Here is a 21,367-nt window from a genome sequence, read left to right as displayed (position 1 = left end):
AAACTGAGTGCTGAAGAATTGATGCTTTTGAACTGTGGTGTTGGAGAAGACTCTTGAGAGTCCCTTGGAGTGCAAGGAGATCCAATCAGTCCATCCTAAAGGAAATCAGTCCTAAATATTCATTGGAAGGACTGATGCTGAAGTTGCAACTCCAATACTTTGGTCACCTGATGGGAAGAAATGACTCATTTGTAAAGACCCTGATCCTGGGAAAGATTGGAGGTGGGAGGAGAAGGGGACAACAGAGGATGAGATGGTTGGATGGCATCACCAACTCAAATGGACATGAGTTTAAATAAGTTCCAGGAGTTGGTGATGGACAGGGAAGCCTGATGTGCTGCAGTCCATGGGGTCGCAAATGGTTGGACACAACTGATTGAATGAACTGAACTGAACCTCATTCACTCCTGAATACATAACTGTTCAATTGAAAGAAGCTAAAATTACTTTGAAAATGAATGACCCAGTTACTTTATAAGCCTATAAATTTTGAGCTTAAAAAAAACTTTTTGATTAGAGTATTGCAAAAGATTAATACCAACTTAATATTTTAATGTCTAAGTTATATATACCTAATACTGTAAAGGTAAAGTTCTCAACAAAACTGCAAATAAAACATAGCTACCAATACTTCATCACCTTACCTGTACGCAAACTAATTCTTAAGACCTTAAACCAATACAATCCTTTTCTAAGCTTAATTTAATTCTCGATACTTCCCTTAAATTCTATTTTTTAATTGAAAAAAATTCATTAAAATGACATGTTCATTATTTGTAAAAATCAATTTTATAAACCATATATGATCATGTTACTCAGTTGGCATCACCTTTTTTTTTTTTTTGCTATGTTTCCTTAGCCACATTTATTTTAACACAATGGACTACATTTCTACAGTTATGATTCACTACTTGCCAAATTTTAAGAAATCAAATAAACACAATTCAATTATGTATGGGTTTTTCAATATTTCCATAAAGGCAGAAGGGAGAAGCATATAAATTAATTCGTTAAAGACAGATTTTGAAAAGCATATTTTACAATACATTATCTTATGAATTTATCAATTTCTCACCATGAGAAATTATGAAAAGCTTAACTGTTTAATTCCAGAGTTTACATATTTTCACAACTAATCAGTGCTTTTATTGTACAAAATGTGTATTTTTTTGTAATCCTATTTACCAGTCTACGCTATTATAGAGTGATTTTATCCCATGCTATCATAAAGATGTTCTTCAGTGTTTTTGAAAAAATAAAAAAAAATTTTTTTAAATTTAAAAAAAATAAAATAAAGAAAAAAAAATTGGGGGCGGGGCATCACTTTTAAGACTGAAGATAGACATTTAGGTCTGTTATAAATTCTGCAAAACTCCTGAGAAGACTCTTAAAGGTCTTGGACTGTAAGGAGATTAAACCAATCAATTCTACAGAAAACCAACCCTGAATATTCATTGGAAGGACTGATGCTGAAGTTGAAGCTCCAATACTTTGGCCACCTGATGCGAAGAGCCAACTCACTGGAAAAGACCCTGATGCTGGGAAAGATTGAAGGCAAAAGAAGGGAGTGGCAGAGGATGAGATGGTTAGATAGTATACTGACTCAATGGACATGAATTTGAGCAACTCCAGGATAGTGGAGGACAGAGGAGCCTGGTGTGCTATAGTCCATGAGGTCGCAAAGAATCAGACATGACTTCGAGACTAAACAACACCTATACATAATACTGACTGCTGTAATGAATATCCTTGTAGAAAAGCTTTTGTAATTATGTTTATTTACTTCAAGTGTTAGAACTAGAATAAATGGGTTAGAGGTTACATTTTTTGAAGCTTTTGGTAAATATGTCTAAATTATTTTCAGTCATACTCTCTGTGGGTAATATTCATTCATTTTACTCACTTTTGAGGAGTAAAAACAACAGCACCTTGATATTGTTTTGACACAAATGTCTCTGATTTAGCAATCACTAGGAAAATAGTTAAATAAATTATAGTACAGCCAAAATGTGGAATACAGTGCAGCTATAGTAAGTATAAATACACTTGTATGCACTGACATGGAGGGATGTTCAGATGGTTTGTGGAAAAAAAATAAAAGGAAGAAAACGAGAAAGCTTTAAAAGTATCATAAGTAGATGTACTCTTTTTTTATGTGCATAGAAAGAAGATCTGGAAGAACATATACCAAATTGTTAACTAATACATAGTAGGATTAAGAGATGTTTGGGTGAAAGAGGGGGACAGACATGCAGTTTGTACTTTACTATTGAATTTTTTTCAATAATACATAAATAAAAAATTTTAAGTAACAATGTATTATTTATATTATTATACTAGAATCCCTAAAAGTCTTTTTGTGGTGCCTCTGTCTGGCATTATCATTATCATTCAGACCATTTTTAGTATTTTCAATTATTTTACTCTATGTGATACTATCCTTATTTTATCTAATTTTTTAAATTCATCAAAACTACACTACATTTTATTCCTATTTACATTTTACTCCTATGCTTCAAGGTTTTAAGAAACTTAAAAAAATAAAAACAATGAGAATCTTACTTCTGTTTTAAGTTTTCAAATAAAAACATTCAAAATGACTTGTTTGGGTAGAGAGACAAGAAAAGAAATTTTTATCCTTCCCATAATATTTATGTTTTTTGAATAAAGAAGAAACTTGTTCACAACTAGACTATTTTATTTTTCCTGGATATGAGAGTTGGACTGTAAAGAGAGCTGAGCGCCAAAGAATTGATGCTTTTGAACTGTGGTGTTGGAGAAGACTCTTGAGAGTCCCTTGGACTGCAAGGAGATCCAACCAGTCCATTCTAAAGGAGATTGCACCTGGGTGATCTTTGGAAGGAATGATGCTGAAGCTGAAACTCCAGTACTTTGGCCACCTCTTGCGAAGAGTCGACTCATTGGAAAAGACTCTGATGCTGGGAGGGATTGGGGGCAGGAGAAGGGGACAACAGGATGAGATGGCTGGATGGCATCACTGACTCGATGGACATGAGTTTGAGTGAACTCCAGGAGTTGGTGATGGACAGGGAGGCCTGGAGTGGTGCAGTTCATGGGGTTGCAAAGAGTCGAGACACGACTGAGCAACTGAACTGAACTGAACTGATGCTTATTCATCTACTGCTACCTAGACCCAGAAGTTTTTGAAGTTATTATCCACAGTTTAAGATATCTGAATGCCAAGATTATTACTGATGGTTGTAAACTAGAGGAAAACACACAAATTATATATATATAATATGAAATACAGTAACATTAAATTGTATCAGGTTTTAGAGGGTGTGGGGAATGAAGTATGCTCTTAAAATGTAGTGCCTTTTTAAATAACCAATCTATTATGAAGATGGCTATTAACATGTGTGGGAGTAACTCAATATAGAATACAAACCAGGAGTGATATTTAGTTCATTTCCTACAGCTAGACTCCAAACTTTCCCACGAACACTAGGGGGCAATCCCTGCCACCACAATTCTCGAACTCTTCTCGTACTACGCCTAGAATTGAAGGGGAGAAAAAAGGAGAAAGTTACTTTTTATATCAAAAATACTAGTTCCATGATGGTTTACCTAGTCTGTGGCCAAATGGCTGAATGATTTTTTAGAACATAGAGACTTAAGTATGTGATGCATTCTTTCCTTGGGTTCATGCATGTAGGCAAAAAATGCCTAAAAAATATACAGCAATTTAAAGGGAACTGTCTTCCATAATTGCCACTTACACTAAGGGTACAATGAGAGAATAAGAAATATAGGAAAATGATGAAAAAACATAATAAAAAGAATATTAAAATGCATTGTCAATTCAGTACCAAAAACAAAATCACAAAGTATTTACTATGGGTAAAGCTTTAGTCTTTGGGAGGCAGCATAATCTACTGAAAGAAATGTGGGCTTTAAAATCAGATAGACTTGAGTTCAAATCTGGTTAACCATTCATTAATTGTACAACCTTGGGCAAATCACTTAACCTCTCTGACTTTGAGAATCCCTATAAGATAAAAGGGAATAAAGGTTGTGAGAATCAAATGTGATTACTTGTGTAAAGAGCCTAATATAATATCTGTCATATTATGCCTATATTCAACACACTCCCAAAGCACATCCTATACTTGGCATTGCAGAAGTCATCTCCCACCAGTCTAGAGGAAAAATAATGAATGTACAAAAATATTATCAAAAAATAAAAGGAAAAGTAATGCAAGAAGTGTATTAGTCTCAAAGTATAATAGGACATTACAGAAGGGAAAGATCATATATAACACATTATCTTGATTATGAGAAGCATATTAAAATCACTTTAATATTTACCATTTAATAAATGCATATTACAATGAATGTGTATGTTCAATATTTTCTTTGCCAAAAATCCTGCTAATACATCAATAGTATATCTAGCAATATAGATAGTACGTTAGAATTAAGAAAATATGGTAACAGGAAATTAGAAATTTCATGGATCAACAAGTATTCAGATGCAATTCAAATAATAGATAAAATTCTGATATGCGTAGAGGGTGGTGAGTAAGGGAAGCAGGCATTAGAGATTGAGAGATTTACAAAAGTAAAGAACAGAGATAAGCATGAAAAATTTCCAACACTGGTTAACAGTATAATTTAGCCAAAATGTAAGATACATGCTAGAAGTTATATAAATATAAAATTGGAAACATGAGATCTTTGGAGACAGACTGAAATTCAGGAAAAGTCTGCTTACTTACATTACTTCCCAATTGGGTAGTATTTCATTGATCCAAATTACCATTGCACTTGCAATGCTTTCTTCCTGTTTAAACCGTTCTTTCATTATTTTTTTCCTTTTATGTGCTTCTTTAATTTCTGTTTTAAACAAGTAAAAATTATTTCAATATAAAACAGCCAGATCAAAATGCCCTTCTCTTTCTACCCAAGTCTACAAAAGAGACTTTCTCATAAAGCATATTCTTGTAAAAGGAAGGAAGAATGGAAATGAAGAAGGGAAGAAGGGGAAGAAAGGAAAAAGGAGAAAGAGGAAAGGAGAGAAAGAGGGAAAAAGAGAAAAAAATGAACTTGGTTAACATAATTTAAAAGTAACTTCTATTCTACAAAAGTGAATGGAACAAAGCTCAGAAAAAATAATTTAAATAGGTTACTATATCACATAGTCTACTTATACTTAATCAATCAATGAAGTAAAATTTCTCCTGAATTAACTGTAAAAATAAACAACTGTGAGCAACTAACCAATACCATTTTTTTCATATAACGGGTTTATGAATTTCTTGACATAAAACCACATGACAGGGACTTCCCTGGTGTTCCAGTGGTTAAGACTCTGAGGTTCACTATGCACAAGGTGTGGGTTTGATCCCCAGACGGGGAACTGAGATCTCACATGCCATGTGGCACAGAAAACAAAAACAAAAACCCACATGATATTGAAAGATGATATTGTCATGGCACTATTACAGTGACCTTTTCTTTTACTATGATGTTTCAGTTTACTAATTACCGGGAAATTTTAAAATCCTCCTAACACACACACATACACCTAACACCACTCTGACGATCAGGAGTCACAATTTTGGAATAAGAGATGCCCCCCAAATAGAGAAGTACATACACAGAGAATGAATGAATTTTAGAACCAGTGGAACCAGAGATTAGCTGGCTAAACTGTTTTCTAATTGTGTTTCACATATGAGTCACAAACCATCTTAAGAGGGCAAGTAAATAGCTCCACATTCTTTTATTTATGTATTCAGATTTTAAGTGCTGACTGAAGGGCACGAAAAGCCCAGATGCAGTCAACTGCCCCCTCCTCTACCCTTCGTCCCAAACACACACAAACATTTCACAGATGAGGAAAATTAAGATTTATTTAGAGTATCACATCCAGGAAGCATAAAACAAGATTAAAGCTTTGACATTCTGACTTCACAATTCAATGTTACTTTTATCATATATTGTTAGGTTCATCTAATTTATCAATAATCACCTTAAATATTAATCAAATAGTAATGTCAATGTTAAGAGTCAATTAAAATTTGTTGGGTATGCTAGAAATATTTCAAATTGTATAGTAAAATAAACTTAACCAATGTTTACATAATTAGGCCTTCTAAAAAGATTGTGCCACAAAGCAGAAGTGTATATTATTATAATATTTGATTCACTAAGTCAAAGGAAAAAATATCAGTTGTTAATAAAGCTTATGCCAAAAAATATAGATAACTGTGTAATATTTTCTAAAAATGTACCCTGAACTAACAATACTTAAGTATTGCTAAGTCATCCTGATGTTTTATTTTTGGTTGGAAGAGAGACTAAATAAATTTGTGAATTTATACACATAAGAATATACACTTCTGTGCCTGTCAAAATGACAACTGGGAAGTGAGAGAAACTTCATAAGTCATGAAATCAATTTTTACTTCCAAATCATATTCCCATAACCTATAGAAAGTTACTGCAAAATGTCAAAATTCTTAAAGTATAAAATATCAAAAGCCTAGTGAAAAAACAAATGAATCTCATGAATGGATTCATGAATAACATCTTCATTTATAAATTAAAGTACTAGTAGTCCTAGGTTTATGATGCAATTACAAGGTCTCTCATAGATAGTCTGCGGCCTTTCTCCTCATACTAGTTTTGTAAAAGTATTTAAAAAACTAAGATTCTTATATGACATTTTATTTCTCTTTAAGAACAAATTTAGTCAGCCTCATCTTAAAGACAGACTTGGTCAATTTCACCATTTGCCATCCTGTTGAAATGAATTTAGTAGGAAATGAGTTTCCTACTAACATCAATAAATAAAATATATCACCAGGAGTTAAATTTTATACCTCGTTTTTTAGCCTCAGCCACCATCTCATCATATTCTTGTCGGTGACGTAAAGCCTCTTCCACAGATTTGGCAGGAAGATTTCTGAGGAAAAACAAAATGTAAGTCAATTTTTTAAAGACTAAGAAGTTTACTGACCTCCTTTCTTTTTATAGCCAGATAGAAAAGAATTTCTAACTTAATTTTCACATTTCATACAATAAGAAAGTATAAGGTTGAAAAGAACTCTGCATTTTAGAAAAGAATCAAAATCCAGGTTGCTAGTATTTGTTATATATATCAAATATCATATATATTTGTTTATATGTCATATGAACATGTTTGATTTTAGCCAATAATTCTAGCTTATTTGTTAAACTCACTGTATAGTTTATTTTTTAGTCAACTTTTTTGAGGTGTAATTTCACACAACAAAATGGACATACATATATTAAGAGTACTGTTTGATGAGTTTTGACAAATGTATATATCTGTGCAAAAAACGCATCAACCAAGATATAGAATGTTCCCATCAATCCACAGTTAGTTTTTGACCCCTTTATGCTTAATACTTACCAAACTCCTACCTTAAGCAATACATATCTGATTCTATCACTATAGATTAATTAGTCTCTAATAAAGAATTTTGTATAGATTCATTTGTGCCTGGCTTCTTTTGCTCAGCATATTTTTGATATTCATCCACTTTGTCCTGTGTATTAGTAATGATTTCTTTTAATTGGTGAGTAATGTTCCATTTACCCATGTGGATGGACATTTTGACTGTTTGCAGTTAGGGGCTACTATGAATAAAAGCTGCTATAAATATTCAAGTGTGGCTATCTGCATTCATTTCTCTTGGTAAATAAGTAGGAGTTATTTATATGCTTTCTACTTTATTAGAGATTTAACATAACATTCTAAATAAAATTTGATAATCAGTTACTTGCATATATTATATTTTCATTTATAAAATCAATGGCTTCACAGCGGCATGATTTAGATATATGACTATGCAAAATGAAATACATTTGAATATTACCACATATCCAAATATGTCATAATAATGTCCAGTTTTTAAAACCAGTTTTTTAAATGATTTTCAACAGGCTAGGTAGGAAAGGTATGTGACAAACTTTCAAATTATATATTCTACTTCTTGCCATCTCAGGTTAAGATTCCTTCGGTATGTTGTAGCAGGAAGGAGTAAGGGTTAAGATTTCTGCTTCAGGCCATAATGGAATAAGAGGGATCAGGTTTAATTAATTAATTAGAAAAACAAATAAAATACATTAAACTACAGTTTAAGATGCTGGACCATAGGCAGCACAAGACCATGCTCCTTATGAAGAAGGAAACAAGGTAACCCTGCAGATGCCTGAACCTTACTCCCTGGATTTCCAGGTCTCAGTGCTGGGAGGAAGTGCCAAAACAGGGCCCAACAGTCTTGCTGAGTGAGAAAACAAGTTTGAGATAGAATTTGAATAACTGTGTGCCAGAGAGAAGGCAGCTGCAGAGGCTTTGGCTGAACAATGAACTATGTATGTGTGTGATTAAACTATAGTGGCCAGAGAAAGAAACACCAAAAAGAAATAGGTAGAACATTCCGAAAATCACACTGGACTGGGCCATCAAAGTAGAGAGATCTCCTAATAGGGTATTCAATAGAATCCTTAGGGCACTGCCTCAGTAGTAAGGATAAATTATAAATTAGCCCTACATTGACGGCTGTTCTGGAAGGACTCTAATGATGATTAGATCAAAAGGATCAAAGCAATTCCATACCACCAAAACATATTTATTTAAAGGAATACAAAGAAGTCCAATACCCAACCATGTAAAAACACAGTATCTTGTAGCCAATAAAAATTATTAGGGATGTAAAGAATCAGGAAAATAAAAGCCATAATGAGAAGAAAAATCAATCAGCAGAAATAGTGCAAAAATGTCAGATAACAAGATTAGAACTCAAGGACTATAAACCTGTTATACTCAAGAAGAAGAAAGGAACATGATAAGAGAAACCCAAGATCCAAATCCAATGTCTACAGATGAAAATTTCTAGAAAGAAATTCAAAAGATAGGACTGACAGCAAATTATATACTACAGAAGAAAAAGTAAGTGAACTTTAAGATATAACAATATAAAACTGTACAGAGAGAAGAAACCCCACCCTCTCAAAAAAAAAAAAAGCAAACATAAATAAGCTATAGGACATGGAAAAATATCAAGTAACATGTTTAATGTACATCGCAGAAGAAAGGAGGGAGGACAGAACAAAAAGCTGTTGAAGAAATAAAGACTAAAATTTTACCAAAATCAACAGAAAACTATAAATGCAGAGATACATTAAGCTCAATGAACCCCAAACAGATAGAACATGAAGAAAACCACACCAAAGCATACCATAATCCAATTCATGAAAATCACACAGAACAAAGTCTTTTTTAAAAGCATTCAGAAGTAAACGAATTCACTGAAGGCTGAAAAAGTCAACATACTTGAAAGAAAGGAAAAAGCCTGATCCTTAAAGGATGAGGCAGGTGAGAAGTAGAAATAGGATAACTGCATTCCAAATGTGGGTAATAATGAGTAGACATGGCTTAAAAGAAAAGTTTAATTATAAAAGAGTAAGGTGTAAAGAAATAGTTATCCCAAACACTGTTTAGAACAAAACTTTTTGCATCGTATTTTTATGAACTTCTCCTGGAAGGAAGTTACCATTCCTGGTTAAAAGCTTAATCTATTTTAGATGAATTTTTAAAAGTTTAAGAAAGGTCTGGGAATTTGGCTATTACCTACCCAGATGGTGGCTTAGAGGTTGAAGCGTCTCCCTGGAATACAGGAGACCCAGGTTCGATCCCTGGGTAGGGAATATCCCCTGGAGAAGGAAATGGCAACCCACTCCAGTACTCTTGGCTGAAGAATCCCATGGAGGGAGGAGCCTGGTAGGCTACAGTCCATGGGGTCACAAAGAGCTGGACATGACTGAGCAACTTCACTTTCACTTTACCCAGATGTCAGTCAGTCAAGAGTCTAAAGATCTTTAGTCAGTATTCTTTACCTAGCCAGGTATTCTTTCCTTGCTTATCTAAGCACTCTCTGAATTGGCCTTGTTCATTCACCTGGCAGCAAGACTGAAATATTAATAAAACTTTGACATGTTCTCATAACTAAAAACTTTTTTTTAATACTAATGAACAATGAATACAGACATATTTACCAAATCCTAAAAAAAAAAGAGTACTGGGATCACAATTCTTTAGTATGAAGAAATGTAACAAGAATAAAAAAAATAATGTACTTGTGTTCAGCTTTTCTTCTCTCATAATATCTAAAAACATATTCAACCTCTACCTGTTTGGCTCCAGATCTTTTTATTACACTCATCAGGATAATGGGTGGAAAAAGCTGCAGACTAGAAATGTGACTTTAAATAAAGTTAGGAGTTTTTATACTGGAAGGAAAGAGAAATCTAGAAGAAGAAGAAAAAGTTTAGGTCCAGAGAGGCCAAGAAGGAAAAAAAGGAGTTAAGGACCAGGTGGTCTTGGTTTAGGGAAGGTGTCCTTTGTCTGATAACAAATCAGAGACTTTATCTTGAAGAACAGCAGCTCTGTGGAAGGCTAAGATGGGAAGGGCAAAAATGGAAATGGAAGAGTTCAAGATTTTTTCCTGGGTATTAAGGAGATATATATATATATATATATATTTGTTGTTTTTTTTTTTTCTTTTTTTTTTGGTTGCACCATAGAGCATGTGGGATCTTAGCTTCTTGACCAGGGATCAAACCCACACCCTCTGCAGTGGAAGAGCAGTCTTAACTACTAGACCACTAAAGAAGTCTCAAAAATTTACTCTTAATAACAGTAAACCAAGTGGTTAATAGTAATTGCACAGCAAAAAAGACAAATATATCTTAAGTGCATATTAAATGTACAGAAATGAAAACTGTTCTATCATGTGAAGGTAAGACAGAGGAGGGTGGGAGGGGGTGGGCAAAATAAGTGATGGGGATTACGAAGCACAAATCTTTGGAGAAGGAAATGGCAACCCACTCCAGTATTCTTGCCTGAAAAAGTCCATGGACAGAGAAGCCTGGAGGGCTATAGTCCATGAGGTTACATGACTCAGCACACATGCATGAGGGTGGAGGGAGATGGGTTGGTAGCAATAAACTGGTAGACCTTTAAAAAAAAACAAAAACAGAAGTACAAATCTCTAATTAAATAATAAATAATTCACAGGGATATAAGATATAAGAAATATGTCAATAATACTGCAATAACTGTATCAGGATGGATGGATGGTTATTGTTATCCAGATCATTTCATAATGTATTTAAAAGTATCAAATCATTATGCAGTACACCTGAAATATAACACTGTACATCAACTATATTTCAATTAAAAAAAGATAAGGCAGAGGAAGGCTGACACAGTAACAGATATATTCTGTGATATATATTTTATGTTTCATACACTGGCTCATAGAGACTTAAAGAAAATATGCATAAATCTTGGAGATCAACAATTCTTCCTTATTTATGTTAGGATTCATCCCTGGGATTAAAAAGAACTTTCTAAAACCAATTTCTTTAATTTCTTGATATCTTTTAAGTGAAATACTAATAAGAAAAATTAAATTTAGGTTTAAAATACAGTGTGCCTGATGAGAAATACTTACGATGGTCGATCCTCAAGAATCAGGGCAGTGGTAGAAAGTGGCTCAAATTCAAAATTCTTTCGTCTTGAAGACTGAGGTGGTGGTTTACAGGCTCTCCCTGTCCGTGCTTCATATTCCTAGAGTAGATAAAAATATACTTATGCAGAGACTTTTCCAATTAAATCTGTATCATTTAAGATATTATGCTATAATAAGGAATACATACAATTCATACATTAATTTGGTAAAAATATCAGATAGGCAAAAAAGTCACTTTTTTGTCCTGAAGCAATCTAAACTGTTAATTTATGTAATATATAAAGTATGAAAGTATGTTAAAAGAGGGGAAGGTACAAATGTACTCGATTAATTAGGCAAGGTTTAGGAAGATGCTCTTGTTTGCATTCTATGATACCAGTTTCCAGTTTCCAAGTCTATGATATCACATCCATTATTCAAAGTCCCGCTTTGAATAATCTACATCAGATAAGCCTACTTTCTAAACTTTCAGCCAGATCAATGATAAAAATATTGACACAAGAAACAGATAATACTGTTTTAATGCTCTGAAGATCTCAACTGTGACACTGAACCTCATCATACTGGTTTTGGATTTCGACCTATTCTGAATCTAACTACTATAAATCTACCTACTTATTTTAAACTGAAATAATTCACCAACATATCTTATCCAGAAAAAGACCAAAGACTCAAATATTTCACTAAAATTTAAAAAACTGGTATGAATACTTATGGTATTTTCTCATTCAACTGAATTGATAATTCTCTTAAAACTGGTATGAATACTATGGTATTTTCTCATTCAACTGAATTGATAATTCTCTTAAAAGAAATGAAGTTGGTTTAACATGATATGTTTTTATTGGACATATTTAAATTTCTACATTTGAGCATCTTTCCATAAATGTTCACAAGCTTCTGCTGAAATTTCTAGAAAGTTGCAGATCAATACCAAGATTGTGACTTATAATTTCCAGAATCCACATCACTCCCTTTCTAAAACAAAAAGAAATCAAGCTAGTATTTGATCATCTCCAGATAACAAATATATTTTTCACGTTATTCTCAATGATTACTCATGAGTACATCTTCAAGTTCACTGGCAGATAAAGACATTAACTCAAATGAAGAAAATTAAATGCACTTAAAGTGATCAAGCGTTTCTCTTATTAACTAGCTGTTTTCCTACCATGGCATATAATTCTTTTAAATTACTATTTTTTCTAACTCAAAGACTGATTCTCACTACTGAATCTGATGGTTGCAAAATACAAACGATAGTTCCATCCCTCTTAAAAATCTGATAATCTTGTTGAAGCTTCATCTTATTTGATATTACTTTAAAAAACAATTTATGATGTCAATCATTTTCTATAAGCTTCAAGCTTTACTTCTGGTTTCTGCCACTGTTTACAATGGTTTGTACTATTCTTTTTTTTAACTTTTTTTTAATGTACACCATTTTATTGAATTCATTACAATATTGTTTCTGTTTTATGTTTGGGTTTTTTGGCCACCAGGCACATGGTATCTTAACTCCCAGAGCAGGGATTGAACCTGCACCCCCTGCCTTGTAAGGTGAAGTCTTAGCCACTGGACTGCCAGGGAAGGCCCTATACTATTCTTTTATAATTGTCTTTAGTTCTACATCTCCTCTTCCTTCTACTAAATCTAAGCTTTTAGGCTGGCAGTTCCTTTGCATGACTGCATTGGATTTTTAGAGACTTATTTCTCAAATTATTTAGAAATTTGTATGTTCATTTTTACTAACTCCCATCTCAAAGAACTGTACAGCCTTTCAGTGTCAAAAACAGTAGAGTCACTCATTTTTTTGTTTTCAAAACTTTCTAATATCTAGTATATACATGTTATTATGATCAAAATTTCTACAGTACAAACTCAAGTGTAATCCCCTTTTCTGCTAATATTTTTCTTATTAAAAACCATAGATGCTAAATACATATGAGGTTTGTTATCACTTACATGGCACTTTGTTTTCCTACAATGTGACCTGGACTCACTGCCAGACAGAATGCAATGAATACTACCCAATAAAGCATGTTCCATGCAAACAAATGCCAGTACACAGAGAGCAAAATAAAACTCCTAAGTCAACACATTAAAAATAACAACTAGCATTTACTGACACTGACAACGTACCACACAGTGTTTAAAACACTTAATATATTTAATTCTTGAAACAATCTTGTGAGACACCTAACTCATAGTAGAGGAAACTGAGGCACAAGTTGTTATTAGAAGATAGTCAATTAGCTATCTATAATAATTTAAAATGATGAAATAGATGATATCATTCATTTAGAGGCTAATAGGGAACTTTAAAATGGGAGGCTCAAGCTAACAATACCTCAATCACCAATCCATCCACACATTATTTTAAAAGACCATCAGGTAGTATGCCTTTCCTGATGCAACGTGAAGTACATATCATCATTCTTGAAGTATTCTTGCCAAAAGAAAAATCAAACAAATATGATTTAGTCCCTAGAACTGTACTCTCCAATATGGTAGTCAAAAGACATAATAACCAAATAAGTCATATTATGGTCACATATACATAGAAAAACATCAAGGAATTTGAACAATTAGGTTTCCCTCTGGAGGGTTGGACTAGAAGGGCACTTGTCTTACTGTACTCAGTGTTGTCTGACTTTTCTTACAAGAAACAAAGTAGCTTAATTTATAAGACAAAAGTGAAAGTGAAGTAGCTCAGCCGTGTCGGACTTTTTGCGACCCCATGGACTGTAGCCTACCAGGCTTCTCAGTCCATGGGATTTTCCAGGCAAGAGTACTGGAGTGGGTTGCCATTTCCTTCTCCAGGGGATCTTCCCAACCCAGGGATCAAACCCGGGTCTCCCACACTGTAGGCAGACGCTTTACCCTCTGAGCCACCAGGGAAGCCCATTTATAAGAGAGGCCATTTTATATAAAGTTACTGTGGATCACTGACAAAGATTTTACTTAAGAGCTGGGATCAGAACTAAGGCAAAATGATAGGCATTAATAAAATAGAAAGACTTGGAAAGAACAGGTGAGGGGGAAATAAGCAAAAGTGTGGATTAGGGAAATATTAATCTCAATGAATATGAAAAAGGATGGGAAATAAAGTATAGACTAAATTATAGGGCCTTTCACTGGCAAAAATACTTGGAATTCATGCTGAGCAAAATGGAGAGCCACTAAAGAATGAACAAAAAGTGAAATCTTTCATTAAAAATTAACTAAGTACATGTTTAACATAAAAGGCAACACAAAAGCAAGTTCACCAATATCATTTATGTATTCACCTTACAAATGAGCTTTATACAGAACTGTCACTCAAATATTTTTCACATGAGAAGAAGAAGGAATTCATATTCAAGTATTTCCTATCATAGATGTTTAGCATAAAAATGCTTTAAATTTCTAGAGGGTGATTTTTTTTTAAAAGCTTAAAACATGGTATCAATCCATCCTCATCTGAAAATAGGATAGATTTACACATCTTTAGTGACTCAAATATTTGCCAAATAAAGATGCTCATCTAACATGATTAAAAGTACAAATTGTATCAGAAATAGTAAAATATCAAATATCAGTACTTTCAAAGTTAATCACAAAGTGATATCAAATACATTTAGGCAAATGTATCAGACCACAGGACTAATATTCCATATATTTAGGTCTCTGTAACAACAACTCTCTATAACTTTGGTTTCTGTTTGACCAAGAGGCTCGCTCATAGCACCAGTCAGAGACTTCCCTTCTCTACCACTCTCTTAGCTATGCCTTCCTCCACATGTAGGCTTCATCTTGAGGATGGCTTGTTGATCAGAGAAACGACTGTAGCAATGCCAATTGTCACATCCTCAGAGCACAACTTTCAAAGATCCTTTAACTATTCTTCTAATAATAACTTTCACAAAAGACAAACAAAGTACCCTTCCTGGAAGGTCCCAGTAAACACTTCATTCAACATGCAATCACAATGACCTGAGAAATAAGCTTATCAATGAGTTAAAGTTAATCAGGGCCTATTGCTGTAGCTGAGGAAAATCACATAATTCTTAAATCACTCAATTCGAGGACGAGAGAGAGAGATAATAGTGTTCAAGTTATTGATATGTAGTTGATATCCACAAGACACCATTTAAAAATACAACTGAATAGTACCTCATGGGGAGATTCCTGAAGCCATTTTCACTTTAAATCCATATGTGTCATGTCATTAAAAATCCCGTGCATATTCCTTCCATAGAAGTTTAATAATGAACAAAAAATTGATAATTTTATAAGTCATAAAGAAATCTTACAATATTAAAAAACGACTGGAAATATCACAGTTCAAGGATATCAGTATATAATGCTAGCTATAGAACACTCACTGAAAATACCGCATCAATCTGCCTCATTTCCTAACAACAAAAGTTAATTTTTTTTTCTGCCACACTATGCAATTCACAGGATCTTAGTTCCCCAGGGACCAAGGACTGAACCAGCACCCTGAGCAGTGAAAACAGAGTCCTAACCACCAGACTGCCAGAGAATTCCCAAGGTCAGTTTTAACTGACTTATTCTGAGTTGTTGGAGCTACCTACCAAACGTTAAGATAAGAAGCATCTAGTTTTTCTCTTAACTTAGGGAATGTATTTCTATGAAGTATTGCAATGAACCTTGTTTATTTTGTCAATTTAACTTATTTTTCATCTTTCACTCAACTATTGTTCTATGAAAGCTACTTAATTGGATAACTAGAATAGAAGGTGAAAACAATGCTAGAGGCAGGCTGGCAATATCTGTATGATAATTTATTCTAGCTATTGGTGGCTCAGATGGTAAAGCATCTGTCTGCAGTGTGGGAGACCTGGGTTTGATCTCTGGGTTGGGAATCCCCTGGAGAAGGAAAGTGCAGCTGACTCCAGTTCTCTTGCCTGGAAAATCCATGGACGGAGGAACCTGGTAGGTTACAGTCCATGGGGTCTCAAAGAGTCGGACAATGACTGAGCAATTTCACTCACTTCTATTGTAAGAAAATTTGAGGCAAACAGGCAATTAATTCTAAGTCTGGTCAAAAGATGGTAAGCAACTGATATCATCTCCATGAGCACAGAGTAGAAAAAATTACTTATTATTCCAAGGCAAAGAAATACTAGATTCACATAAATGAAATAGATGTTTTTCCTCAAAATAATCTCTTAGAAAAGAGAAAGCATATTTGCTTAACATCTCTCATATTATGGGTGCTTTCTCTATTAGTTTGAATGGCAAGGCACTATTTGGAAGAGGTGCGTCATCCTGAAATTATCTCAGTCAATACTGAATCTAGTTTGGAAGGTGATTTATTTTATTTATTTTTTGCTGTGGCATGTGGACCTTCTCTGACCAGGCATCAAATGCATGCCTACTACAGGAGAAGCATGGGGTCTTAAAGACCACAGGAAAATCTTAGAAGGTGATTTTTTGTTCAATTTTTTTGTTGTGGCTTTGTTTAATTGCAATAGGAAAGGAAGAAAATGGACATGAAGTAATGAAGGAGTCCCAGTTCCTGGAGGTATAACCATTCAATTGCAAACACTCATGAAGAGTCTTTAAAACATTACTGTAAAAAGACTAGGTCATAGAGATCATAATTTTATACTTATAGAACAAATAAAAGAAAAAATATAATGCATCTGGAAGTTTGTGGCTTGAGACAAAATTTCTAGTAACAAGATAGTACACTTAAAAGGCACTGTACCTGCTACAAACTTGGAAAAAAGTGAAGATGCTCTGTTCTGGGGCTAAAGACCACAAAATTGCTCAATGATGCTAAATATATTGACATCGAAGATGTATGCAAACAGACCTGAATAAAGAGGTACTATTTCTTAATAGTATTTCTATAATAGTATTTCTTAATATACTATTATGTATGCAAATTGAATATGTAATTAGAAACAAGTAAGTATTTTATTTTCATCTATTATACATTTCTAAAAGTTATATACACACGTTGGACAAAAAGAAATTCCTCAGAAAGATATGTAGATTCCCACTTGATGGGCAACGAAGGGATAATTCATACTGTCTCTCTGTAAACAACCTCTGTGTTCCCAAAGGGGAAACAAACAAGGTGAGCCTATTGATCATCCTATTATTATGCATGCGGACAGTTCTGATACAACCCAGCAATCCCACTGCTGGGCATACACACCGAGGAAACCAGAATTGAAAGAGACACATGTACCCCAATGTTCATCACAGCACTGTTTACAATAGCCAGGACATGGAAGCAACCTAGATGTCCATCAACAGACGAATTGATGAGAAAGCTGCAGTACATATACTCAATGGAATATTACTCAGCTATCAAAAAGAACGCATTTGAATCAGTTCTAATGAGGTGGATGAAACTGGAGCCTATTATACCAAGTGAAGTCAGAAGGAAAAACACCAATACAGTATATTAACACACATATATGGAATTTAGAAAGATGGTAACGATGATCCTATATGCAAGATAGCAAAAGAGACACAGATGTAAAGAACAGACTTTTGGACTCTGTGGGAGAAGGCAAGTGTGGGATGATTTGGGAGGATAGCATTGAAATATGTATATTATCATATGTGAAACAGATCGCCAGTCCAGGTTCGATGCATGAGACAGGATGCTCAAGGCTGGTGCCCTGGGATGACCCTGAGGAATGGGATGGGGAGCGAGGTGGGAGAGAGTTCAGGATGTGGAATACATGTATATCCATGGCTGATTCATGTCAATGTATGACAAAAACCACTACAATACTGTAATTAGCCTCCAATTAAAATAATTAAAAAATAAAATAAAATGTTAATATCTATGGAAAAAATTATGCATGGGGGCAGTTCTGGACATGCAGTGCACAAGGGAGAACTGGAAGAACATCCCAACTGTTAGCTGGAACGGTCAGGGGTGGTACGGGGCAGAATTTGTGGGCCAGAGCATCAGAAGAGGAGGCATTCTGATGAGAAAGAGCTCTAGGAATCTGCATAGAAGTCCTCTGGAGGTATTATTTAGCTGAATACCAAATGGATGTGTGGAGGGCAAACCATTATTAAGACTGGGCAGGAAAAAAAAAAAAAAACAACTTCTGGGGAAAGAACAATTACTATGGAGTGGTAAGTAAAACAGTTCCCACAGCTCACCCATGGCTGAGAAGTAATCACATTCCTACCAACCAGATAGAAAAGTCATCACTGAATACACAGAATATTCAGAAGAGACCTGACTATTCAGACTCATCTGAAACTATGCAAGTCAGAAGACAATGGAAAAATCTTTAAATTGCTGAAAGAAAAAAATAATTAAAAAACAGGAAACAAACTTATTGACTTAGGATTCTACACACACAAACACATTTAAAAAATAAAAGCACAATAAGAATGTTTTCAGACAAACAAAACCTGAAAGAATCTGTTGTCAGTAGACCTGCTCTATATTTTAAAGGAGATTTTTCAGGCAGAGAGAAGGAATGTATCACAAGAAAACACAAAGAAATAAAAGCACCAAAAATAGTAAATATGGAAAGACATTTCAGAAAAGATACAACTAAGAGACAAAAATATAAAAGTATATATTTTTTAAAAGGATACCTGACTAAATGCAAAAATAATATCAGTGTATTGAGGGGGTTTACAGCACAAAATCAGAAGAGACAGAATGGCAGTATACTGTTGTAAAATTATTACATTGTACTCCAAGTGGTATGTTATTTGGAGATAGATTATGATACAGATATATATCATAACAGTGTCCCAGAGATGGTTTCATGAGGTCTGCAAAGTCAAAACTATAGTCCTAATAATGCTAATAGTTTGTCTTTGTCAGTATGTTGACAATTTTGCTAAAGCAAAACAAGGAATAAAACTGTTCATCCCCTAGCACAATCAAAGCAATAACATGAAAAATGAAAGAGAAAGTCACTCAGTCGTGTCTGACTCTTTGAAACCCCAAGGACTACACAGTCCATGAAATTCAACAGGCCAGAATACTGGAGTAGACAACCTTTCCCTTCTCCAGAGTATCTTCCCAATCCAGGGATCAAACCCAGGTCTCCCACATTGCAGACAGATTCTTTACCAGCTGAGCAACCAGGGAAGCCCAAGAATACTGGAGTGGGTAGCCAATCCCTTCCCCAGTGGATCTTCCCAACCCAGGAATCGAACCTGGGTCTCCTGCATTGAAGGCAGATTCTTTACTATCTAAGCCAGAAAACAACCCCAGTCCAGTCATGAGGAAATCATCAGACAAACCCAAATTGAGGATGTGATATAATAAGAAATATTTATTTGTCTCTGCCCCATTTCCTGCAACACAGCTCTTGAAACCTTTAAAATCTCTGACATGATGTGTCTTTATGTATGCTAATGAGATGACTGGTAGTTGAAGGTTCTTAGATATTCTCAGAATGGAGGCTTGTCACCAGGGGTACCAACTATATACTTTCAGGATCGGAACTTTCAGCTCTACGCCTTGATCTCTGGAGAGAGAAGAGGTGCTGGAGGCTGAATTAACCACTGATAAGGAATAGCAAGAAGAGATAAGAAAGCCTTCTTCAGCGATCAATGCAAAGAAATAGAGGAAAACAACAGAATGGGAAAGACTAAAGATCTCTTCAAGAAAATTACAGATACCAAGGGAACATTTCATACAAAGATGGGCTCAATAAAGGACAGAAATGGTCTGGACCTAACAGAAGCAGAAGATATTAAGAAGAGATGGCAAGAATACATGGAAGAACTGTACAAAAAAGATCTTCACGACCCAGACGATCATGATGATGTGATCACTAATCTAGAGCCAGACATCTAGGAATGTGAAGTCAAGTGGGCCTTAGAAAGCATCACTATGAACAAAGCTAGTGGAGGTGATGGAATTCCAGTTGAGCTATTTCAAATTCTGAAAGATGATGCTGTGAAAGTGCTGCACTCAATATACCAGCAAATTTGGAAAACTCAGCAGTGGCCACAGGACTGGAAAAGGTCAGTTTTCATTCCAATTCCAAAGAAAAGCAATGCCAAAGAATGCTCAAACTACCATACAATTGCACTCATTTCACACGCTAGTAAAGTAATGCTCAAAATTCTCCAAGCCAGGCTTCAGCAATATGGGAACCGTGAACTCCCTGATGTTCAAGCTGGTTTTAGAAAAGGCAGAGGAACCAGAGATCAAATCGCCAACATCCGCTGGATCATGGAAAAAGCAAGAGAGTTCCAGAAAAACATCTATTTCTGCTTTATTGAATATGCCAAAGCCTTTGACTGTATGGATCACAATAAACTGTGGAAAATTCTGAAAGAAATGGGAATACCAGACCACCTAACCTGCCTCTTGAGAAATCTGTATGCAGGTCAGGAAGCAACAGTTAGAATTGGACATGGAAGCACAGACTGGTTCCAAATAGGAAAAGGAGTATGTCAAGGCTGTATATTGTCACCCTGCTTATTTAACTTATATGCAGAGTACATCATGAGAAACGCTGGCCTGGAAGAAACACAAGCTGGAATGAAGATTGCTGGGAGAAATATCAATAACCTCAGATATGCAGATGACACCACCCTTATGGCAGAAAGTGAAGAGGAACTAAAAAGCCTCTTGATGAAAGTGAAAGAGGAGAGCAAAAAAGTTGGCTTAAAGCTCAACACTCATAAAACGAAGATCATGGCATCCGGTCCCATCACTTCATGGGAAATAGATGGGGAAACAGTAGAAACAGTGTCAGACTTTATTTTGGGGGGCTCCAAAATCACTGCAGATGGTGACTGCAGCCATGAAATTAAAAGACAAAGAGTAGGACACGACTGAGCAACTGAACTGACCTGAGGTGATGATTTAATTAATT

The 21,367-nt window shown here is 34.7% G+C and overlaps 1 protein-coding gene across 2 annotated transcripts in view; it reads right to left on the bottom strand.

Moving 5' to 3' along the window:
- Positions 1–21,367, bottom strand: part of TBC1D12 (TBC1 domain family member 12) — a 93,881-nt gene that overhangs the window by 14,841 nt on the left and 57,673 nt on the right. The window contains exons 3-6 of one of the 2 annotated variants that reach the window (XM_068961432.1): positions 11,511–11,626; positions 6,849–6,931; positions 4,740–4,857; positions 3,410–3,516 (exon numbers count right to left, since the gene is read on the bottom strand). In XM_068961432.1, coding sequence (XP_068817533.1) covers positions 3,410–3,516; positions 4,740–4,857; positions 6,849–6,931; positions 11,511–11,626 — 424 coding nt within the window. Of the gene's footprint in view, positions 1–3,409; positions 3,517–4,739; positions 4,858–6,848; positions 6,932–11,510; positions 11,627–21,367 lie in introns of those variants that run through there. The other variant, XM_068961433.1, reaches the window with a different exon arrangement.

This window comes from Capricornis sumatraensis, chromosome 23 (genome assembly GCF_032405125.1).
Source record: "Capricornis sumatraensis isolate serow.1 chromosome 23, serow.2, whole genome shotgun sequence".
Lineage (NCBI taxonomy): Eukaryota > Metazoa > Chordata > Mammalia > Artiodactyla > Bovidae > Capricornis > Capricornis sumatraensis.
Note: the sequence above shows the minus strand (reverse complement) of the source record. Positions and strands in the feature narration are given on the sequence as shown.